At 36.6% G+C, this 25951-nt stretch overlaps 1 protein-coding gene across 2 annotated transcripts; it reads right to left on the minus strand.

Annotated features, from left to right (window-relative positions):
• Positions 1 to 1291: 1291 nt before the first annotated feature.
• Positions 1292 to 4521, minus strand: LOC113287999. Of its 2 annotated transcripts, none has more exons than XM_026536925.1 (7): positions 4470 to 4521; positions 3200 to 3818; positions 2920 to 3098; positions 2681 to 2836; positions 2168 to 2581; positions 1963 to 2058; positions 1292 to 1705 (listed from the first exon to the last, which is right to left on the minus strand). In XM_026536925.1, exons 4-7 carry the CDS (start codon positions 2810 to 2812, stop codon positions 1640 to 1642), a joined length of 708 nt encoding a protein of 235 aa, XP_026392710.1. In that variant the 5' UTR covers positions 2813 to 2836; positions 2920 to 3098; positions 3200 to 3818; positions 4470 to 4521; the 3' UTR covers positions 1292 to 1639. The 2 variants fall into 2 exon arrangements, with proteins under 2 accessions (XP_026392710.1, XP_026392709.1); XM_026536924.1 differs by having other exon boundaries at positions 3200 to 4148; positions 4470 to 4500.
• Positions 4522 to 25951: the final 21430 nt, after the last annotated feature.

Below are 25951 nucleotides of genomic sequence, written 5' to 3' on the forward strand. Positions count from 1 at the left end.
TCCTAGTTGGGTTCAACAAAGCTTTTAAAGTTGCCATTTCTAGCACTACCAAAGGACTAGGAGTACTTTCTTCACTCAGTCTCAAGTTTTCAAAGCTGAACTTTCCAAAGATAGGGCTCTCAAAAGAAGAGTTTCCGAGCTCCCCGCATTCACAAAAAGAACTACTAGGTTTTTCACTAATCAAACGACCTAGATCGTCTCTTTTCCAAGCCCGTTCTCCAATGATCTTTGGCATACACTAGTGTTAGAGCATAGCTCGGTTGAACCCACCAAGCGTTGGTATGTCAAGTTTGGTTGTCATATTTTAGTGAATCAAAACTCATCTAAAGAGTCGCTTGATTATGTACTAGAGACAACTTCGTATATGTTAGACTAGAAAGTCTAGGATTATGAAACATACAAGTATTACTCGAAAACTTGAAGAATGTGAAGAAGTAACAAGCTACGACGACGACATCATCCTTCCTCTTGAGGTTAGTAATATTGACTTGAATTGTTTCATTCTAACGTATTTTTCAAGTCGTGTTGTATTGAAAACATAACTTCGAAGCTGTGAATGATTATACTCTAGTAGTGAGACATGATCACATGATCAAGTGTTAAGGAATTAGAATACGAAGTATAACGCTTACCTTTTGAACTTCGTGTATAAGACATCGACAAAATCTTATGAATGCTATTGTGATTATGTGTATGGGTAAAGGCGAAGATTTCGTCTTAGGAAACAATGTTTACATTTGTTTAAAGGAAATACATTCATGAAATTGTTTATGAATCGAAAAGGAAATCACTAGACTTATTGGTATTGTTATTCATTACATATTTCTGGATTACCAATATGTATGAGTTAGTAGAACAGATCATAACTTATTATGTATCTTAGACTTATTGGTATTGTTATTCATTACATATTTTTGGATTACCAATATGTATAAGTTAGTAGAACAGATCATAACTTGTTATGTATCTTAGACTTATTGGTATTGTTATTCATTACATATTTTTGGATTACCAATATGTATAAGTTAGTAGAACATATTATAACTTGTTATGTATCTTAATAAAATTAATCAGTTTGTATCAAGAGGGGAAATGACATGTTTGCAGTTTCATGTTGTCGTAAAAAGATAATTAAGATAATTAGGCTCCAAGTATGCACATACTACTACAGTATTTTTTTTCAAGGGGGAAAACAACGGTATATTTGTCAAGAGGGAAAATGACGTGGTCCAAGTGTATGATTTGGATCAAAAATTCGATAAAAGATAGAAACTAGTGTGAGATCAGTAGATTCACAAAAGTAAAACAAGATAAAGATAATAAAAATAAAAGGTAAATCTGATATTCGTAGAATTGTATCTCTTCTATGCTTAGCCATTCTCATATAGGCTTCAAGAATTCTAAATATAACTAGGACTATAAAGGAAATTAAACTAAACAAAGAAACAAACTAGAATTAGAAAAATAAATCCTAAACTAAGAAATAGCTTAGTATTAGGAAATTGATAACTTATGAGGAGGATGTCCACTAGCGTGCGTCAATGTTCTTGGGAACATCCAGCCCTATCCTCCTATCACTAACGGGAACAGTGTGTTTATCCCAAGGGAAATCATGCTGAGCAATATGCGCAGCATCACTCTAACTCCCCATACCAGCACCACCAGTTGTAAAAGCATCTCCTAGGATATAAGTAACTTCTGCCACCTGCAATTCAGAAGTGCGCATTTTTCAGTTGGAGATGGCAAAACAGGTATCAAAACACAAAAACCACAATAGTACTTAAATGATTGCAAGTTGTAATATTTAACAATTTTGAGTTAACGAAGGGAGGAAGCATACACTATTTCGATGACAACCTAGTTAGTGGGGATTAAAAACTTACAACAATAGGACACTTCAGAGTTCCTCGTCAAATAAAATGGTGGTAATCAAACAAGAACACCAAGTGATAGAGAATATACCGTTTTTTGCATGGCTACAAATTGAGCTAGGACGCGTTCCCCAGCTTTCAATAGTTTACCCAGTTGATCGTTTGTGGCAGTGTCTAACAGTTTAACCTGTAGTACATTCAATTCAGATGAAGACATGTAAGAGACAATTAGTATAATTTTAATGGAATCAAGAATGATTATGCTATAAACTGGTGAGAATAGAATGTGTATGTACCTCAACTTTACATATAAGATCCAATCGAAGATTAATTAGAGATGCTTCAAAAAGAATTCTCCACAATGCGACACATCCAAGTGGAGAGCCTCCGCCGGTAAGATCAGAACACTCAACTGAAATTAGTTTCTCTAACGCTTCATTCATCAGTGCAGCCTCAGAAAACTCAGCTCCATTTTCATTTATCGGTGCAGGAAACTCAAATTGAAGAGTAGAACAGCTGCCTAGCTTGTAGAACATATCGACTACATCTACAAAACATCCAAGCAGCATTTCCGCGACAGATTTTCTTTCAACGCCTTGCCCCTGGAGGTTTTTTATGCGTTGTCCAAACTTACATAATATTTTATTGTTTTTCTTAATATAATATGCATCAACCCTGCGACCGTTGAGAAGATTCCAATCCAACCATTCCTAGAACAGAAACTCAATAATAAAAGAAAGGATACTAATTTATAGCATTCAATGATCTCAACGAGAACAAACAGGAAATATATGTACAATCTTACGTACCTTTGATTTCCTGAATTTTGAAATAAAAACCAAGATGATGCCAAGAATCTTGGCAGACTCCTCGATAGATGAGGGACTAGTAAAATGGGAATCTTTGAGTTTCTCTAGCAACCAAGCCGATTCACGTGACATGATATACAGACTATCGAATAGGTGCTGAAAAAACAAGGTTAAGCAATTCGGAATTAGCCAAGATAGTTGTTAATTCCGAAGGATAAACACTTAACTTTTGTACCCACCCAAGGAAGACCATGGGGTCCTTGGAAAGGATAGAATAACACTTGTGCTTATCTCCATAATCTGAAACTGCACCAAACTTTCACAATTGTTCCAGATGCTTAGAGAAACTATATGCAACAAGCTGCTGCTCCTCTTGTATCTTGATGAGGTGATCGAGGAAAGACCACAACAACTCAGCCTAGGAAGACATAGACATGCCACGTCATAAAAAATATGTCAAATGCTATCCTCCATCAAAATAAAGCCAAGATGCCATTTCGAGCAGTAAATATTAATTACCTGCTCATGCCTGAAATCATCACCAGATTCTGAAATTCTTTGCAAAAATTGAATTAGTATCAAGCTTCTACCATAGTATTCTGCAATAACCACATCTAGCAACATCCGAGGAGGCAACCAACAGCGGTGACTAATACTGACGTCATTATCCTGTACCAATACGACAAAATCACGAGACTTGGGATTGAAATAAACGCAGACCTTAATGACGCATACTTGTCCAGGCCGGATGCCTTTAACAGCATAAGAAACCTATCGAATGACCTCCTGCCATCGAACTTTATGTTGACATCCGTCCAGTCATCCACAACAAATGATGCTTCTTGGAAAAGCATCTTAAGTGATACCTCTAAATCTATTGACTGCTTCTTGATCTGAGATCTTGGATATATAAGTTGTTCTCCAAAACCAACTCTAAGTTGTACAATATGAAAGTATCTGTCTATCCATGTTTCAGTATCATAGTTGTTCCTTCCCCTGCCTACTTGTTGTTTGTTCCTTCCTTTGCCTACTTCAAGACTTAACCTATCAAAGGATCTGTCTATCCGTGCATCATCCATGGTAGCTCAAACACCGGTATCAGAGCTGTTGCCTACTTGTTTGTTTAACCAATAATAAACTGCACAAACTGAGTTTCAATTAAATACTGAAACAAAGATAAATATGAGAAACGTACGGCTTCTCCTGTTGCTTTACAATAATAGGTCGAAATCCTTAACATTGTATCTTTGAAGAAAGAGATGAGTTTAAGACACAATGACACATTGATTATGAATTTCATTCTTTACTGAGTTGAGTCGTTGACTTTCCGAATTAATAATTTCAGAGACTGATGAATTTCCAGATTAGCAAGCAGTTTGAATTGTTAGCAATGTCCGCATCCCAAAGTCAAAGCCATTCATGAAAAGTTTAAGAATATATCCTATCATAACCACCTCAATCGTAATATCTACGGAGAACCAAACATAAATATATCAGATCCAAGGATCAGCTCAAACAATAATCAAGCTCAAAATAATCGCCTAAATTACAAAAATCTCATATCAAAACCCAGAACAAACTTAGATTCCAACAATAAAAGCATCGTTAACCTCAAACAATGATCGATGCAACTACAATACTTAACAAAATCTCATACCTGACCAATAAAATTAAGCATAGAGGGATTTGAAACAATTAAAGACAAAATAATAACCTAACCAATAAAATTAAGCATAGAGGGATTCGAAACGATTAATCCCATAACTGTAGATAGAGATTCGAAATTCACCGTTCCTGCCGTTTGAGAGAACAGTGAGGAGTTTCGTGTAGCCGGGAATCTGTATTTTACCCCCTCTCTATATATATGTAGAAGATGAGAAAAACCTAAAAGGATAAGGAACTGACGAACTGTCTAGATTACCTTACGGGCCTTGGTCCAAATCTCGAAGGGACTTCTTAGCGGGCCGCTTTTTCGTAAGAGAAACTGGTATCACGGCCCGGATCAACCCCTTATTTTAGTTGCAAGTGTATATGCTTTAGTTCTTTGTAACAATAATGGTGCATATTATACGACCATTATGTGCGGTGTATTTAATGAAATACATATGGATAGGAAAAAAATAATTTAATATTATCTCATTAAACAACTAAAATATATCTATTAAAGGAATACAAATTATTGCATGAAATATATGCCGATAAGAAAAGGAGAAATTGGGTCAATTGTCCAAATATTTTTAAAACATGGTTTTAATGGATGAGTAAAAATTAGTATGGGTGAAATGGACACCACACAAAATAGCAAGAATGAATCTGGATTCATCATGGCTTAAACTTAGAAAATAGTGAGGATGAAACTGGAATTATCACAAGATGTCTTTAGATCTAACAACAGTCTAAATATTTCGTCGATACTTCGATCGATTCTCGAGAATAAGCAAACTAGGTGCAATCAAAGTTTCAACAACCGTTAGTCAATCAAATCAATCTAAAACTAATAATATTGAAGTTACTAGTTTCCCACCAATCATACTCGTAGAGCTTCTTGATCCCACAGAAGTCTTTAAATGAGCAGTCGTAAGGGATTTCACCTAATTAGGATACTTTCCTCTCTGAATAGACGGCTCCACCAGAAACAACAAGGAAGATGAAGTTTTCCTGGCTCTTAGGATAGTTTGCTAGAAATGCAAATTTAGGTATTTATAGACCAAGAATGTTTGGACATCAAGAAATTTCCAAAACGGAAAATATTCTCAAGATATGCAATGAATAGCAAAATTTGGTTTTCCTAATTACAATAAATGCTTGTCCAATATTTCCGAAATCTACAATTAGTATGCACATTACTAATATTTATTCTCTAGAGCTACACATTAATTACATGTAATTAATGCATATAAAATCAAAATCCTTAATTAAAAGATTCTAAATTTATTTCGGCAAATGATCACCTTGAGTACTAAGGAATATCTTTGAACAATTGATGAAATAAGATGCTCAAATACTTAATGATTACATTCTTGACATTTCCACATTAATCAAATATATTTTTCGGTATCTCTAAAAACTCTAGAGTAATAGAAAATCCGAAAAGTTAATTTTGGTTAAATTTTTGTATTATAACCGATTACAGTTCTCACTAGCACCCTTCTCACTATGATCGGTTACACCTCTCATTAGGATCGGTTATAGATCTCACTAGGATTGGTTCCATATACACATGGTATTACTTGTGATCGGTCACACCAGTTACCAGGATCGATTACCAATTACAAGGATCGATCTCATATAACACTCGTGATCGGTCACACCAATTACTGGGATCGGTCATACCAATTACAAGGATCAATCATACCATCACATGGTGATTACTTAGGATCGGTTACACTAAATAATAAAAACTAGTCATACCAGATCAGAAATCAGGCATTGTTATTAGTTATACCAAGATACATAAAATAAGTTAATATCGGTTCTACCATCTCACACATATTAGTCATCCGAAGATTTGCAATGAATAGCCGGACCAATAAGCCTAATGATTTCCCTTTCGATTCACGAAACAAGTTCATGAATATACTTCCTTTAGAAAAAAATTAAATGTTGTTTCCTAGGATGAAATCTTCACCATAACCCATTCACATAATCATAACAATATATACAAGATTATGTAGATGTTATATCTACGAAGTTCAAAATATAAACGTTATGCTTCGTAGTCTAATTACCTAATACTATGATCATCTATTATGATCATGTCATATCACTAGAGTATTATTCAATATGTACAGTATATACAGCTTCGCAGTTATGTTTTTAATATGCACGACTTGAAAGATACTTTAGGAATGAAACAATTCAAGTCAATATTACTAACCTCAAGTGGAAGGATGATGTTATCGTTGTAGTTTGCCACTTCTTCACATTCTTCAGGTCGTCGGAGTAATACTTATATGTCTCAACATTCCTAGACTTTCTAGTCTAACCTAAATGAAGTTGACTCTAGTATTTAATCAAGTGACTCTAATTGAGTTTTGATACACTAAAATATGACAATCAAACTTGATATACCAACGCTTATGTGAGTTCAACCGAGCTATGCGCTAAAAAATTATAATATAGACAATCATAATGCGGAAATAAAGTAAAGCACACACCATAATTTTGTTATTAAGGAAAACTACAATCTTGTAGAAAACCCCGGGACCTAGTCCAGTTTTGAATACTCAATGAATTAAGACACTACAAAATTTTAACTTACAACTTCGTGTAGACGAGACCAAGCAATCTAAAATCCTAGTTACTCAGATTCAGCGGTATTCTTGATTTGATAACATCTAGCATAACCAAAGTTCTCAATAGACGTTTGATACTAGATATCCTCGCAGAACAGGCATTCTCTTTAGGATTAAATCTAGTATATATTCTCAATGGTTCAAAATAACTTCTGCTATCAATCTTTCAACTGGAAATACAAGATTCCTTTGGATCGTTTTCCAAACAGTAAAGGATCAAAATTGTTTGGTAACCAAACTCAATTTCTAATCACAATACCAAAATATATGATAAAACACACTTAAGGATCTTCTATTTTTAAGATCCATTACCGGATCCGAAGCACCTAGGTTACGAGATCAAACATGACAATGATTACCGAAATAATCAATCTTGATTACAAGGTTTATGATAAAATCACAAACAACTTGTTGATCTAAAAAGGCTCATGTTTATCGAAAATAAACAACCTTTTAATCCCGGAAAACCAAGTCACAGAAAGTCACACCAAGATCAAAACAAAAGAATAAAGTTTTCAAATCTTCAAAGTTTTCAATCTTCGATTTAATCTTCAAATTAATAACCTGCAAAAAAAAACTTGATTCCTTATTGATTTGTCGCACAGAACAGAGTTTGTTAACAATGGAAAATCAGTGAATCTATCTTATGGAACCAGAAAAACTTAGATCCGTAGCAATGTTAAATCTTTGATCTAGTTTCAGTGAGGCATATATCAGAAGAGAAGGTTCTCAATAATAAACAACCTAGGTGCGATCAAAGATTCAACAAATATTAGTCAATCAAATTAGTAATCTAAAACTAAAATAAAAATGCAACTATCTAGTATCCCACCAACGGTACTCGTAGAGTTTCTCGATCGCACATAAGTCTTTAAAAGAGCGGTCGTAAGAGATTTCGCTTAATTAGGGTACTTTCCTCTCTGATTAGACGGCTCCACCAGAAACAACAAGAATTGAAGTTTGCATGGATCTTAGGATCGTTTGATAGAAATGCAAATTTAGGTATTTATAGACCAAGGATGTTTGGACACCAAGGAATTTCCAAAACTGAAAATATTCTCAAGATATGCAATGAATTCCCAAATTCGGTTTTCATAATTCTAATAAATATTGGTCCAATATTTTACGAAATCTCTTAATATGAAATCTCCAATTAGTAAATGCACATTACTAATTTTTATTTTCTGAAGCTATGCATTAATTGCTGGTAATTAAAGCATATCAAATCAAAAACCTTAACTAAAATATTCTTAATTTATTTCGACACACGATCACCTTGAGTACCAAGGAATATCTTTGAACAATAAATGATAATAGTTACTGCTCATGTTCAAAGTATGTTGACATATTTTCACTACAAATCCTTATTTCATATTTACATGGATTCTCTTTCTTGGAATCGGTTATACCACACTTCCAAACAAGTTCAGAAATTGTTTGTCAGTGTTCCAATACTACTATGTAATTGGTCGTACCAAATCACAATGGTTAATTGTCATCAATCCTTCCAAGTCACATACATGGGTTCAAATCGGTTATACCAATCACTAGGATCAGTTATACCTAAATATGGTACCTACTTGTGATCGGTCACACCAGTCACTAGGATCGTTACACCAATTACAAGGATCGGTTTCATTTACACATGGTATTTGTGATCGTCGCACCAATCACTAGTATCGGTTACACCAATTATAGGGAACAGTTACACCAATTACAAGGATCGTTCAAACAACACTTATGATCGGTCACACCAATTACTAGGATCGGTCACACCAATTACAAGGATCGATAATACATCTCATGGTGATTACTTAGTATTTGTTACACCAATTACCAGGACCAGTCATACCAAATCATAAGTCTAGGAATTGTGGTCGATTATACCAAGATACATAATATGAGTTAAGATTGGTTCTACCAACTCACACATATTGGTCATCCAAAGATATGAAATGAATAGCTGGACCAATAAATCTATTGATTTCTCTTTCGATGCATGAAAAAGTTCATGAATGTACTTCCTTTAAAAAAATGTAAAACATTGTTTCCTAGGATTAAATCTTAACCATAACCCATTCACATAATCATAACACTATATACATGATTATGTCGATGTCGTATCTACAAAGTTCAAAAGATAAGTGTTATACTTCATAATCTAATTACTTAATACAATGATCATATTATTATAATCAAGTCTGTAATCTCGCATGTTATGTTTTCCATTCTAAATACTTGAAAGAAATAAGATAGAAATGGAACAAGCCAAGTATGTAGCTACTAACCTCAAGATGAAGGTTAATGTCTTCCTTGTCTTCAATCCGTGTTCAGATTTTCTTGAGTAAGTGGAGCACAATATTTATATCGTTTCTAGTCTAACCAAACGAAGTTGACTCTAGTTCACTTATTAAGAGGCTCTAGTTTTTGAACTAAATATGACAACCAAACTTGACATACCAACACTTGGTGGGTTTAAACGAGCAGTTCTCTAACAACGCTGGTGTCAACAACTAAGGAGTCCAAGTTAGAATACAACGATCCCATGAACGTACTTCCAATGGAAGTTTCTCACCTTTCGCTGTTTTTATAGCACTAGGAGCTACAAATGGCTTTAACAAAAGTCCATCGTCTGCAAACACATCTCTGGACAACCATAAAGACAAGGAAGTAGCAATGGTCAATGTACTATCCGCGGGATTACTGGGATCCTTCTTTATAGGGTACCAATACCTAAACCATTGAATATAATAGTTGTCAGACGTTTGTTTAGTCTCATGCATCATAGCTGCCAATACTTCAGACATCGCAATCTCCTCCACTGAAGAACTTTCAGGAAAATTACCCGTGATAGGAAGATGCAACAACACTTACACATCCTCTAAAGTGATGGTGAACTCTCACCATATGTAAATGAAAGTGTGAGTGGGAATACACCATTGATCAAGCAAAGCTACAATACCTCGCACATCGTGATTAATAAACAATTCTCTAGTCTCCCTAACAGCCTCGGTTATTTGTGCATTGTCTAACATGGCTCGAAACATGGTCATGACCTAGCATATGCCTCGTCCATCCTGAGAAGTCGTTTAAAGGTCTTCGAGAAAGTTAAGTCTATGGAAGAAGCAGAATAATGTCCTCCATGCAGGCAGAAGCGAATTATTGCTTGGGGAGAAACCAGCTTTCTCTGAGTAATTTTACTGGGATTCATCAGAGAGGAAATGCATAACCTAGAGGACATTTTTCGGGTCTATATCATACTACAAATATTTCATCATCCATATTTGGTGTATTCTTAATTTCTGATCCTTCTTTTTCTTCGTCATTCTCGTTGGAGGCATCATCATAGATATCGCCTGACATCTCTGCAAGGTAGCTGCAATATTCATGCAATATTTATACTTCAATAATCATTCATACGAGATGCGAATTTTAGCAAAGCAACGGAATTGAAGCGTAACAATATTGGATGATAGTTCTTTCATAAATATGCATACATCAACTGAAAACGATATTGCGTATATATAACAGTAACAATGCAAAATCTTACTTGTATACAATATCACTAGCAACTAGTATGATATCACAAGAGTTGATACTTTAAGGACTTGCCCGTCTCTTGACAAGGAGTTATAGAAATACCTGCAAAGACGAGAAAAGTTTGTTTTATAAAATTAAAACTTGATTTTCTAAAACTAAAAACGTGATTAACTCATGTAAATAATTTTTTATAAAGGACGATTGTCCACCTTTCAAAAAATCAAGGGAGAAGCCACGAGTAACTCACGTGAAAAAGAAAATCTACGACAGTCATTCACTTTTCGAAATTGGACAGACGTCCATAATTTAAAGAAAACGTGAAAGCTCACGTCCATCAAAAAAAAATTGGTCGGTGTCAGAACCCGTCTGGAAGGTCGTTGGCGTTGATCGGTCGGTATTGGCGCCGGCAAAAATCTTTTCCCCTGATGCTCAGACGTGAACCTGGAGGAAGATAGGATGTGCTTTGGTCGGTGGGAAGAAATTGTTTTTATTTAAATAATAATAAAATAAGATTTTAATTCCTTTTATACTAATTTTATTTCCTAAACCTAATTAGACAAGGATTTCCTTTCTTGATTCGTGGGTCCACAAGTGCTAAACCCACCAAGTTGATCTTTCTACCACCAAATCAGCGGTGCCTTATCGATTTGTGCTCTCAAGACAACGCTCTATCATATTGCCAAGATCATCATTCAAACCATTTCTCGTGCTGACATCATTAGAGAAAATCGAGGATACTGGTAACATTTCTCACGACTAAGTTTATTCGTTTATGATTAAAAAAAACAACCATTCAGTGCGTACTATGGAACATGACTGTCCCTTACTAAGTAGGGGACTTAATGTTGATGGTGGATTTTTTATGAAGGCTAAAATTGTAAAATCATAATTTTACGTATTTCTGACCCGACTTCAGACGAATATATGAAATTCGTATTTTAGAATTTAGACATAAAATCTCATGTCACGATGATCTCTGACCGAGTGTGTACCCTCTTCAGATCATGCATGAATATGTATTTATATTAGAGCCTCTCAGCTGAGATTTCAATATTCTGCATATTCATCATTTATACTTAGCAATTCCAGTGCACATTTTTGTATAGCATCGAGAATGATTGGAAGACTCTTAGATGGATTTTCCACTAGTATAGAGCAATAACGTCTTCGGGATGTCGCAAATGTTCCCTGACCATGCAGAATAAAAGTACAAAACGAGTATGATGCTTCTTCCACTACCTCATACATCGATTCTCGATTAAACATAATGCTCATAAACAGATTTCCTGCTAGTATAGAGCCATCAACTTCTTTATAAGACCACCTCAAGCGGATAGCTGAGACAAACGAAAGAATTGCTCGAAATTACTTGAATTTCCAATATAGTGTATCCAATAATACCCTTGAGAATGAAGATAGTTATTTACATAATCAAGATAACAAGGTTAGAATTGGTATCACTACTTGTTTTGATGAGGTTCAATCATCTTCGTACTATTATGATGAGGATAGTAGTAATGAAGAATCTGAAATGTGTAGGCATAGTGATCAGGAATCTATTAATCCAATTGAGATTTATAATGATTCTAGTTCAAATCAAAATAATTTTTACGATTATTCACCTATTCAAAAGGACGAGGATTTGATTAGGGATACCACTGTTTTAGACGATGTAGTTTTTCCTTTTGATTGCGAAGCCGATAATGCTTTAGAGGAACAGGTTTATTCCGAAAATGCTGTTTTAGAGTCTAGCGACTTAGAAACAATAGTCTTAGACGAAGAAAATGAACTTGTAGAGCTATTAAATATGAGTGAGGATGCGTCACTTGAGTATAACCTCGAAGAAGCAATTGACTATTTTCAGAATTCCAATGATCTAGAAATTAAGAAAATTGTAGCTAGTCTATCTAGAGATACCCAAAAATCTAAGTTTGGGGGTGATTATCATTCTCCTTGTGCCATACCTTTAGCTCTTACAGAGATCCCTCATTTTGGACTTGATATCTCTGCCTCGACCATTTTACAAGATTACCTTCATACTCGTTTTCCCGAACCTAATGATGTCCAGGAAGAAGTTCAGTCGTTAGAAACCCATCCTCTGGTTGATGTGGTTTGCCCAGGCTATGATCCCCAGATTGACTTTGTTTTCCCACCAAATAGTTTTCTTCCAACTGTGGGAACGTTTATATTCCAAATGTGTTGAATATTAAGTTGTGAGACTAAACCTAAATGCTTTAGGAAATTAGAATCGACACATTTGCTTATGAATGACCACTACTCTCATTGTGGTCAGTTATGTAAGTCAAATCTTATTGACTTAGAGGATCCTCAGTTATTTAGGTTATTATTGTGCGCTTCTAAGATCATATTTGAGTTTTTCCAGACTCTAGGACCTAATGATTCGGATCCCACCTATGAAGAAACGCAGCCAATGAAAATTTTCTATTTAGACCCTTTCAAAGAACCTGAACCTGAACCACAATTAGGTATAAATTTCTTAATCAGGAAACTAAGTAAGGGCATGCTAGTCTTGTTCACTTTCTTGGTTCATTGCAGTTTCCTTTGGTCAGCTCTATTTAGTTTTGAAGACCCACAATTATTTCGGCTGTTACTTTTTGATTCTATGAGGTGACTAATTCCTTCCGATGTCTGGCTGGAGACTTTAAACTTTGCACGTCTTGGGAGGTAACCTAATCTCATGCGACACGGTAATATCTTTCCTTAACTCTTTTGCTTCAAATGGTAACAGTTTCTCCTTGTTCATATGCTTTTAATTTTATCTTTAGAACATTGAGGACAATGTTAGATTTAAGTTTGGGGGTGGGGAAGAACTTTTTAGTTGCACTTTTGAAACTTTTAGCGTCACATGGTATCCGGTTAGCTAAGTTTACATACTGTTTCTCACCGAAAAGATAGAAATTGGAATGCTAGGGATAACAACCTTTTGAGACATTAGAGAAAAAGACATTGAGATCCTTGAAATGCAGGAGAGAACTTGTTCCTTTTAGAGGGTAACCGTGATGGACCTAACCATACATGATGGAAAGGAAAGTAGGTCAGGGAAATGCCAGAAAGACAAAGCAACTTCACAATGTAGTCTTAGTTACTGGATTGCGACTCTCTCTCAGTAGAAACTTATCATCATCAACAAGCGGAGCGACATCAAAATTTGTGAAGAAAGATGAAGACGTTTTAGGTTTAGAAGCAACAATAGAAGAGAATAATTCAAAAATTAAAGTTGAAGTTATAAGAGCAAATGATATAAGTTGTTAGAATCCATGATACCAAGACATCACAAGTTGCGAAGATCCAAGTTTTGAAAGTCCTTCTCTCATGGCCATGTAAATTTTTGTCTTGTAATTTTTTGTTTTCAAAAAAAAAAAAAAAATGAATGAAAAAATAAGTAAATAAATAAATGAAAAAAAATAAAATGAAACATCATTACGTTCTTTTTGTTCAATAAGGCCATAGGGAAGAAGAAATTTATAAGTCAAGCAAGAAATCGAAGAGAAGAGTTAATTGTCAAGGTTCTATGAGGTTCGAGAGTTTATCATCAACAGTTGAAGACCGAAGAAGGCGTTGTTTCTACTGAGCACTGTGAGAGAGTCGAAGAAAGATGCATTTTGGTTGCTTTGTTAGTCTGCTTTCAATCTGGTACAAGATATTTCTAGCACTGGTTTAACTCATCACACGTAATTAGTCCAGCTGTGTAGCAGATGTCCCTCTCATTTTTATATCTCTCCTAATCTTATCCAGCTGTAAAGCAGCGGACGCATCTTACAATGTTTATCTAGCTGTGTAGCGGATATCTCTTTATCTAGCAGTGGTGCGGATGTGTCTCCCCTTTTCTTCAGTCAGCTTTAGAGCTGACACCTTTAATTTCTCTGGCATTCTAATTACTTGGAGATAGGTTGAGAATATGTATGTCTTCATAGCTCTTTGGATACTTGTGACCAATTAGGAGTAAAGGTTTTGTGGGTACACCTCTTGTAAACCCTCCGGAGACAACACTCCGCCGCTAGGGCCACCTAGCGGTTTAACGGCCTGCTGCACGTGCTAAGTGTAGTCTTTTTATCTTTTCAAAAATAAATTTTGCTCGAGGACTAGCAAATAATAAGTTTGGGGATATTTGATAGACACATTTTTGTGTTTAATTTGATCTCAATACTATAAATTGTTGGCACTCGAGTTTGTACTAATTTTGGTGTTTTATGTGTTTGTAGGCACCTTTGAAAAATAAACATTTTTTGGAAAATTCGGCTCGAAAAGTTGGTAAAAGCCCCGGAGGACACGTTTTATTCGGACTCTCACCGTTGGATAAGGGGCACCTCAATTACTAATGGGCACCCCAGGTCACCCCAAAGGAAGCTGCTATCCGCACCCCAGTTCTGGTTAGGGGGGAGGACATCTTCTTCCCAAATTCAAAAACCAAAAATTGGCGGGAAAAAAGTACTATCAACTGGCAGATGTTTTGTTGGAATTTTTGAACGTGTTCTAGGGCGATTCAATGGCTGATTTTTGGTAGGAAGTTGTGATATGTCCTAGCAAACACGTTTTGGGCTTTTGGTTCGATCAAATTTGGCCAGAATTAGCTGGATAATTCACGGAATGAAAAACAGGGAAACACGGGTTGGACACGGGATTGGAGAAGATTTGAGCGTGTTCTTCTCATGCATGAGGGCTCTAGCAACATTGTGGGTCGTGCGTAAACATTTCTAGAGTGACCAGGATGGAAATATACGCGTGAGAAGCTAAATCAGGGAAGAAAATATTCCCAGAATATTTTTCATCAAACCGAGTTAAGAGAGAATTATCTCGAGTTATAGCGAGACTTCTTGATCCTGTGGAGTATATATAGAGTGTTGGGGACTCATAGAAGGGGTGTCGAGAGTTTGGGGTCGAGAGGAGGTCCAGAGAAGCAGAAATCAAGAGTTGATGAAACTATGTTGCTGCTACTGCTGATGATGAAGAACACCAAGAACACGAAGAACGGACTCGCAAGGACAGTCGTTTATCAACATTGTCTAAGACGCACATCCTTGGGTCGCAGTGCAGTCTAAACAGCAGCAGCACTTGTCTTTTATCGTTCATTCTTTGACGCTTTTTGTGCGTCGCAGATTACAGTTTTACACCATTTTCTCCTTTTCTCTCAATTGTAAACACCATTTGAGCTATAAAAATATATTTTGAGCGTGTTTTCATCATGAGGAGCTAAAACCCAACACTGGGACGACGGATGAGGCTGAATTTCATTCCTTGGGGTAATTTATTTTATTCTTTTTTATGACTTTTGCATTAATCTAAAATTGAAATATGATTTGAATTAATTGGTTGTTATTTAATTTTATGATGTATGCTTAGCTTAGTTGTTTTGATACATCATTCTTAGGACTTACAATCGATGTTTTGAGAATCTATCTTGGCAAAATCATAGTCTATGTTAATTTTATTGAGTTTTAATTGTCAAAGAATATATGAATGAACCCTGTGTAGTGAATTCGGCCAAATCCTTAGTCCCAGTACCTCTCGCCCATTGTTAATATTTTTGTATATATATTTTTATTAAATCTAAAATTTCCATTTCTTTCACCAGTCTGAAACGAATCCTATTTACTACAATCACAATCAAAAATCTATAATCATATACCTCTTGCCATTTCTAGTTAGGATACCTTCATACTCACACAAATCAGAATGTATTAAATCTAGTAGTTTGGATTCTCTTACAACAGATTTATGTGAAGTTTTGGTTATTTTTGCTTGACTGAAGTATTCACATTTTTCAAATTCATTTTCAGAAAATTCAGGGAGGACACCTAACTTGCTCATGTTATTTACTAACTTTTTACCCACATGCCAAAGCCTACCATGCCAAACATTAAAATTGCAAACCATATAAGCAGAAGATTCAATTTTATTCATAGCATCAACATTAAGCTTAAACATTCCATCAGTAGCATAACCCTTTCCTACAAAATTCTTATTCTTAGTTATAGTGTAAATATCAGACCCAATAGTTTGAAACAACCCAGCCTTGTTGAGAAGATAGCCGGAAACAAGGTTCTTTCTCATTTCTGGAGTGTGAAGGACATCTTTCAGCATGAGTTTCTTCCCAGAAGTAAACTTCAACTCTATCGTACCAGAACCTTTAACCATATTGCTTTGAGAGTCTCCCAACAACACTTTCTAATCCTTGGTTTCAGCATAAGTCTTAAACATGGACCTATCAAAATAACAATGTCGCGAAGCACCACTGTCTATCCACCACCCATCGGATCCACAAACCATGTAGAACTCTGGATCAGAGACCATGGCAATTATAACGTCACTCACAGCATTAGCTTGTGCGTTATTCTTTTCCTTGTTAAACCTGCAATTCCTAGCCATGTGGTTTGGTTTACCACAGGTATAACAAAGAAACTCAGAATTGGAATTCTGTCCATTTTTCGATGGGTGTTGGTTCTTGTTTTGATTAGGCCTTCCTCCTCATTTCTTCTGGTTCGGGTTAGGTTTCATATCCTTTTTCTTAAGTTTCACTGGGATGAGTCTTATTGTTAGAAACAATGGGAATCTCTTCCTTCTTATCTTGTTTCCGAGCTTCTTCCTCAACCCTGAGCTTAACAATCAAACTTTCAAGAGAAAATTATTTAGTCTTGTGACGCAAAGTATTACAAAAATATTTCCAGCTAGGTGGTAACTTTTCAATCATTACAAAAACTTGAAATTTTTCATCAGTTTTCATACCTTCGGCCACAATTTCGTGGTAAATTTTTTGAAGTTCATGAGCCTGTGCAACAACTGATCTATCATCCACCATTTGGTATCTCACATACCGGCTCACATCATATTTCTTTGAACCAGCTTCCTCGGTGTCATATTTTTCTGTAATGCATCCCATATATCTTTAGCAGTTTCAAAAGTTGAATAATACTCATATAGATCATCAGATAATGCGTTAAGAATGTAGTTTTTGCAATCGAAGTCATTATCGACCCATTTGTCAATGGCCTTCTGTTTCTCCTCAGGAGTTTGAGGAACAACTTCTTTGGCACCACCGGTAGGAGGTGGATCGGTAGCAGCACCACCACCAGCATCAGCAGCAGCGGCAGTCTTATCAGCAGCAAGTTCCAGGGTTCCAGGATGAACACTCGACACAATCATATGCAGCTTCATCAGTTTGAGATAAAAGAACATCTTCAACTTCCATCTTCTGAAATGCAACCCTTCAAATTTGAAAGGCTTGTTGGTATCATCAACGCGTTTCTTTTCAACCTCCATAGCAAAATCAAACACCTTAAAATTGTTGGAAACAATTTACAAAATCAAAACGGATCTCAAACAGCTGAGTCGCGGACTAGGTCGTTATCTTTAAGGTGTTTCGCGACTCTGCCTCTTGATTGTGTGCTAGCAGTTGATTCTTGTCGAAATCCCTATGGGATAAAACAGCTGATAACTCTCTTGTTCGATTTCTCTGCACTGTGATAAATCGAACCAACAACTACTCTTTATACACTTGATCAGAACTCAAAATAGATGAAAACAATTGTGTTTCATCTTTTCCGGAAACTGTTCTTTTATAACTCAAAAGAAATTAATACGGTTTTAATGAAAATCAATTTTGCAATTAGTGCTCACTGAAAATCCTCCATAACAGTCACAAAATGGTAACAATATAATTACCAAAAATTAATAGAATTAATTGGAGAATATTAAGTTGAAAAACCGTTTTTGGAAATCAAAAGTTAAATATGCAAAAAATCAGTTTCTGAATCACCAGACCTCCCAAGACCCCTAAGGCCCCGCTCTCCCGGATTTAAATAAATAATATAAATATACCTGGTCAAATGCATGGGATGAGACTTGAACCCAAGTCTATAGTGTGGGAGCCCAAAGTAATACCACCACACTATTTCTCTAAGTTTGATATAAATTAAAAAACTATGTTTTTAAATATATATATCTCCCAACAACAATGTCTGAAACATCCTCAAAGAGTGGAGATATTCCAGGTTGGTCAATATCAATAGTATTACTGTCCAATGAACTTTCCTGCAAAGGGAATTTATCCTCAAAAAATACCACATCAGGTGATACAAAAAATTCATGACTCTCCAAATCAAAGACTCACCAACCTTTTTTTTCCATGGGGATATCTAACAAATATACACCGACGACTTCTAGGATTAAACTTATTTTTGTCGCGAGGCACCACCCGGGCAAAACATAAACATCCAAAAATTCTAAAATGACTATAAGAAGGGGGATTGCTATGTAATAAGTCATAAGGAGTTTTACCATTAAGCAGCGGAGTAGGTGTGCGGTTGATAATATATACAGCACTCAAAATGCATTCCCCCCAAAACTTTAATGGCAAATTAGCTTGGAACCGTAGAGCTCTCCCAACATTAAGTAGATGATGGTGTCTACGTTCAACATGCCCATTTTGTTGAGGCATATCAACACATGAGGTTTGAAATTCTATACCGTGTTCAGTAAAGAAAGGAACTAATGGTCGAAACTCCGTACCATTATCACTTCGTAGCACCTTAACATTTTTATCAAATTGAGTCTTGGCCATAGCGCAAAATTTTTTAAGAATTTGAGCCACCTCTGATTTATGTGCCATTAAGTAAACCCAAACACCTTTAGGATAATCATCGACTATAGAAAGAAAATAATGTGCACCACAAGAAGATGGCGTACTATAAGCACCCCATACATCGCAATGAACTAAACCAAATAAATCATCATCTTTATTCATACTAATTGGAAAAACATCACGAGTTTGTTTTGCCTTAAAACAAACATCACATGGTTCACCACAAAAATTCTGACAATCGACCTTACTAACACCAGGTAGTAATGAAATAATCTTATTAGAAGCATGACCTAAACGCTTATGCCATAAAGAATAAGTATCTCCTGTAATTACTCGATTCGGTGTAGTCGGCGTCGCACTTCGGAAAACATAGACCCCGTTCTCTTGCTCACGCATGTATTAAACATAGCTTATCAGTTAATGTGACAATGCATTTCATATCGTTAGTCAAGCATGCCAAAGAAACTAAGTTGCAGTTAAGTGATGGAACCAATATGACATGCTGTAGTTTTAAATCAGGTCCAAATACAACAGTTCCCTCGCATTGAGCATGCAAGTATGTGCCGTTTGGAAGACCAATGGGTGACAACCCTATCTACTGAAATTGAAGTAATAACTCTTTACATCTGGTCATATGTCTCGATGCCCCTGTATCTAGTATCTACTTACCAGAAAGTTTTTCTTTCGAACTCTCCTTGTTCGATGAATTAAACATGTTTGCGATGGCAGCCAATTGAGAGTCTATGAGATTATTCACGAGTGTTTCCCGGTCCTGTTCTGAAAGGGAGATTCCACTAAACTTTTCACCCCCACTAATAGGCAACATAGTGGCATTGGCAACATCAAACTTTGGCTTTCCTTGGCTATTAAATGATCCTTGTGGACGCCCTCCATCTCCTTTGCCATGTTTTTCTAGCCACCAATCTGGATAACCAACGAGCTTAAAACAATTCACCATTTCATGACTAGATTTTCCACAATGCTTACAAGCTGGTTTGTATGCTGACGTTGTTATCGACATCTTAGCAGCAGGTCCCTTTGTTACCTTTGGTGCTTGTACTGCAAATCCCACGGCTTCCACACGTACATCATGGGTCCTAGCAATAGTTTGATGTCTTTCCTCCTGCACAACCTAAGTATATGCACGAATGAGTGTTGTGAGATGATCTTGAGAAATTATATGAGAGCGAACTGTCCCATATATCGAATCATCAAGGCCCATCAAAAACTGATGAACACGTTCTTCTTCTCACTGTTTATCCCACTGGGCAGCAAGCCTACATGTACAGTTATTGCAGATGCACATGATAGGTTTAACATAGTTACTAAGTTCTTCCTAAAGAACTTTCAGTCGTCCAAAGTAAGCAGCAACCGCCTGTCCATCCTGTCTGCATTTGGCTAAATCAGAACGTAGTTGCAGCATCCTTGGTCCATTCCCAATTGAAAATCGTTGCTTCAAATCATCCCAAAGTTCCTTAGCTGTCTCATAAAAAGTAATTGTTGATCACAGATTCGACTCAATGGACGTAGCAATCCATCCAACAAGCATCGAATTAACACTCCACCAGTCTTCAATATCAGGATCATTTTCTTTAGGTTGCGTAATTTTCCCATCCAAAAAGGAATATTTTCTTCTGGCTCGAAACGCATTACGCATCGATCGAAACCATTCCTCATAGTTATCACCATTCACTTTCACCGGGGAAATAACCATACCCGTGTGATCTGAAGGATGCAGGTAGTAAGGTGAAGACGGATCAATTTTTTTTTCACCATTAGATGTCGGTTCTTTCTTAGATTATTTCCCATTCATGATGCAAAGCTTCGGCACAGACAAAAGAGAGAAAACTTAGAACAAAAGATTTGATTAATTCATTTTTAGCTCTGATACCATAAAGCAATTGAGAAGATGAGAATCGATTAACTCAATCTTGATTTACAACCTTACATGTACAGAGAATATATATTGATACAGTATACAGTCCAGGAAAGCAAACAAAATATTCTAAATAATTTCCTACTGGCTTTAGCTATACCTTTCCTAATATACATACGAATCACTTGATGAGAGATACTGTAGAATATACGCATAATCTCGGTATATAGATTCCTATTACCCTTCACTTCTAATCAAAACATTTTTGTAAGCTAGTCAATATCTTCTGACATAATGATCATAGCTTCTCAACTGAAATTTTGTTGACAAATGGGGTTCTCTTTTAGTATACTTCCTGATGATTTGGATGTATAAACTCCTCTTACTTTATGACTTGCCGCGTAGCCAATTAGCTAGCCGACTATTCTGGTTGAGTCGCAATTCAACTCAGATTTACGTAACACGTTTTCTTTTGTGATGTGCGTGTCTGATTCAACTATGAGACAAACTAACATTTTTGATCTGTTTTTTTGTTAAGGTCACCTTACTTGAATAAAGGACACGAAGATCTAAGAGTACCTGTATCGTTATGTTGCATCCAGTAGTATACCAAAACCACTTCACTCTTTTTCCTTAAAATTAGCCAATGAGCACATAAGCAATGCAGGTGCACGACTTCAGCTCCATACAGCAGAGTTTATGCCAAATCTCGTCGACAACTCTTTCTTTCACTTCGTCCTCGCCTCTGATAATGTTCTGGCTGCCTCAGTGTGAACAGGGGAATCTGACCATGAGCTGAGGACACGAATGGGGGCTTCGGGTATTAACCGAAGCCACCATTAGCAGAGTCGGGGTTACTATGGACGATGGTGCTATGTGAGTAGGCTTCCCCAAAGACAGGGTGCCCCGACGAAGATAACTAGTGGGTACCTAAATACCCACACTGTAATAGTACATGTGTACGGCTAATAATAGAAGACTTATTAAGAAAGGTATCAAAGTATGTATTGTACTTACATGTCAGGCTTTACCTATAAAAAGATGAATTCCTCCTAGAAAGAGTTAGAGTTCTCTAGATAATTGTATTGTGTATTGGGATTAGTCTCCACATTACCCTGTGATATTTATGGGTGTTTACATTTGGCGACTTCACTGAGGACTAATCTTCAATACCAATATGGAAACCATCACTACCCCTGAAAATAAAAAAATCGCAAACTCTAGGGTTTCACGAGAGGAAGCTCCGGTTTTTTCTCCCTCCCTTTTCTCTTTTGCGTTCTTTAGGTTTCTTTTGATTTTGCGCTCTAATGGCGCAAAATCAAGATAATAACCCGCCTGTTTTAAGGAATCGTCAAGATAATCAACCTAAAAGGATATGGAATCAATCTCGATCAAAAAGTATCTATATCCCAAGGAATAACGCTGCAAACCCTAATACTATGAACCCTAATTCGTCCGAGTTTGGGAAGCAGCACGAAGATGGCAATCCTAAGGCGTTTAGGAATTTGCATGAAGACGGCAATCCTAACGCGTTTAGGAATCCGCATGAAGATGGCAATCAAGGCGTGCATAAGAAAGGCTCCTATGCGGCTATATTAAAGAAGAGAACACATGTTTTGTCAAGGATTGATGTTGAAGCGCTCTCTCATCCTCCAATTCGTTCTACAACAAACAATGATGTTTTGATTAAGATCCCGCGAGAGACTCACGCAAGGATTAAGTCTGTGTGGAGATTTAGTTTGGTTGGACGTTTGGTATTTTTCAAAACCCTAAAATTCGAGGATGTTAAAAAAGATTTATTGAATCAATGGAAGTTATCTGGTTCGGTTCAATTTATTCCATGGAAGAAGGGATATTTTGTTATTAAGCTGGACAATGAAGATGATCGAAAACGTGTAAGCTATGATGGTCCGTGGAAGATTAAATCTGAAACAGGGTTTCAACAGCTTAAAATTCACCCATGGACGCCTATGTTTGACCCTGGGAATGATAAGATTACTAGAGCTTTAGTTTGGGTTCGTTTCACGGATTTGCCAATGGAGTTTTGGGATGAAGAGACGATTTTTCGAATGGCAAGAGGGATTGGTAAGCCGGTTTCTGTTGATCCGCGTACTTTGCGTCATGAATATGGTTACTTTGCTGCTGCTTTGATCGACATAGATTTCTCTCAACCTTTAGGAAGGATTTTGATTGATGGTGAAGAGAATGACGAAATCTTTGTTCAAGATTATGAAATTTTAAATAGGCCAAGTTTTTGTGATTACTGCAAATCTATTGGCCATAAAAAATCTGATTGTAGAAAAAAAAAGTTTGATGATTTGAAAGACAAGGCTGATGCAGAAACTGATCTTGAGATCAAAAAATCAATTGAAGCTGATATGGATGATCTTAAGAATTTCTGGCAAAAAGAACGAATTCCTAAAGGTAAGAAGAACGTGCCAGAAGATGCTCCAATCTTGGAGAAAGATCAAACTAACAAGCTTGGAGATGATCCCAAAACTATGAAGAAAAAGAATTCAATTCTTGAGATGGCTACTGGAAAACACACAATTTTCCCCGAGCATAGTGCTAGTTCTGGTGGACAATTGGGTGAAGTTGGTAATGAATCAGAGATGCATAATGATGGTGCAGCATCGTCCGTGCCGCACAATGATGGTACGTCATTATATGGGGTTCGCAATGAAAGTGCTATCCAATCTGTGCAACTCATTGATGGTGGTGTTCGTTCCATACAATGCAAAGATGATGCCAACGATGGTGGTGAGGCTCTGCCTGGGATGCACAATGATGATGCGGAATCTGTATGCAATGATGATGCTGAATCAGTTTTGCGTAGTGTTGGTGCAGAACTTGCGGAAACTGTGCACGATAATTTGTGCAAGGAGGATGATAACAATTTGGAGATGCAAGAGATGGAAGCTTATAAGACTTATGAGGCCATGAAAGAGACAGCCCGGAAACGTGAGGTTGATGCTGAAGTCGCCAAAATTCAACAAGATATTGCTAAGACAAGGCTAGAGAATTTGAGGAAGAAGGTTTTAGATTTGCAACATTCCCCAGTTAATAGTCTGACTCCTATGGATGCTCATGATGTAGCTAGTTTTAGTGAAGCCACTAAAACTTCAAGAAGATCTACTCCAGCTAAATCTTTAGATAACTTAACGCTTTCTAATAGATTTGAAACTGGGACCGAAGACATTGATAAGGTAGTTATTGAAACTGATGATGAAGTTGCAGATGCGGTGGACGTGGTAGCAACAAATATTTCAAAGGTAGTTGAAGAGGATGCAAGAAATTTGGAGTTACTTGCTAACAAAGAACTAGATGAGCGTGAGAAGGAGGAATTGGCTGACAAAAAGAAAAAATCAAGAGTTACTAAGAAGAAGACTATTACTGTGGCAAATGTTAGTCAAGTTCAAACACGAGGCGGAAAATCATCCAGACAGGGTTCGGAAAGCCCTTCGAAGAACAAAGTTAATTAATGCGTTTCTTTTATTTGAATGCTCAAGGCTTGTCTAAAGATGGTGCAAGGGCCAAGTTGAGTGAGCTTTATCGCTTGCACAATCCTGATGTTATTTGTATTGCGGAGCCGCAGTTTCGTTGCACTACATGTTTTGTTAGGAATTTAAATTTGCTTGAATTTTGTGAAGATGTTATCACTAATGAGGTGAATGGTCAGAGAGGTAACATCTGGGTATTTTTGAGGAATTCTCTAGCAAGGCCGAATGTTCTATCTTCTTCAAAACATGGTATCACTTTGGATTTTTCTGGTAATTATATCACGGATGTGCATGCTTCTTCTGATGCGGTGGCAAGGAGGTCTCTTTGGCGGCAACTGGGGTTGGGATTTATTTCTATTCCGTGGTTGGTGTTGGGTGATTTTAATTGTGTTTTGCATTTAGATGAAAAGAAGGGTGGAAGGCCGATCAAAGAAATATTTATGAATGAATTTCGAAGTTGGATCTCTGACAATGGTTTGGTGGAAGCAGATGCTATTGGGAAGAAATATACTTGGTCTAATTGTCGGAGTGACATTCATAGAATCGTTTCTAAACATGATAGGGTTTTTATTAACGATGCTTGGCATGATAAGTTTGCTAACTGGAGGTGTAAAGCTATGCCAAGAATTTGCTATGATCATTCCCCTCTTTTTGGTTTTGCTTTTGATAGTCCAAGGCCAAATAGGGCTCCTTTTAGAATTCAGAAAATGTAGCTTTCTCACCCATCTTTTTTGGATTTTGTAAAGGATAATTGGAGTGCCAGGCTGGATGGTGCGCCTCCTTTTGTTTTCACGTCTAAGTTGAAGAGATTGAAAGATTCTTTGAAGATTTGGAATAGAACGGTGTTTGGAGATGTTCGGTTTCGCTTGAAACAAGCGGAATTGAATCTTGATAAGGAGAATGATATTCTGGACCAAAATGTTAGTTGTGAGCTGCAATTTTTGAAGGTTGTTGATGCTAGGAAAGCTGTTGATGAGGTGCGGACTGAACTGGCAGTTATGCTTAAGCAAAAATCGAGAACTAGTTGGTTGGAGGATGGTGATCAAAATACTCGGTTTTTCCACAACTCCATTCGTATGAGGAGGAGCCAAAACACAATCTCTGAATTGAAGATTTCTACTAACTCTACTTTGTTTTTGCAGGATGAAATAAAAGATTACATTGTTGATCACTACCGTGCAAAATTCAATGGTGGAGCTGTGCACATTGATCCAAAGTTGTCTGATTATGAACATGAAAGCATCTCTGCTGCTGAAAGTGCTTTTATGGATGATATTCCGTCTTTGGATGAAGTTATGGAAGTTGTTTTTGATCTGGGTGCTGATTCTGCTCCTGGCCCTGATGGTTTTACAGGTTCTTTCTTTGGAGTCTGTTGGAACATTATTTCTAGAGATCTTTTTAATGCTATTGCAAACTGTTGGGCGATGCGGAAAATTCCTAATGGCATTAACTCTAGTTTTA

The sequence above is a fragment of the Papaver somniferum genome, chromosome 6 (assembly GCF_003573695.1).
Source record: "Papaver somniferum cultivar HN1 chromosome 6, ASM357369v1, whole genome shotgun sequence".
Lineage (NCBI taxonomy): Eukaryota > Viridiplantae > Streptophyta > Magnoliopsida > Ranunculales > Papaveraceae > Papaver > Papaver somniferum.

Bases quoted from the DNA above. Each gene is read 5' to 3' on its own strand.
- LOC113287999 (XM_026536925.1), bottom strand. From the start codon at position 2,812: ATGTCACGTGAATCGGCTTGGTTGCTAGAGAAACTCAAAGATTCCCAT. The intron at 2,059-2,167 runs GTACATACACAT...AATGTACTACAG, and splicing joins ATCTTATATGTAAAGTTGAG to GTTAAACTGTTAGACACTGC. The intron at 1,706-1,962 runs GTATATTCTCTA...TCTGAATTGCAG, and splicing joins TTGTAGCCATGCAAAAAACG to GTGGCAGAAGTTACTTATAT.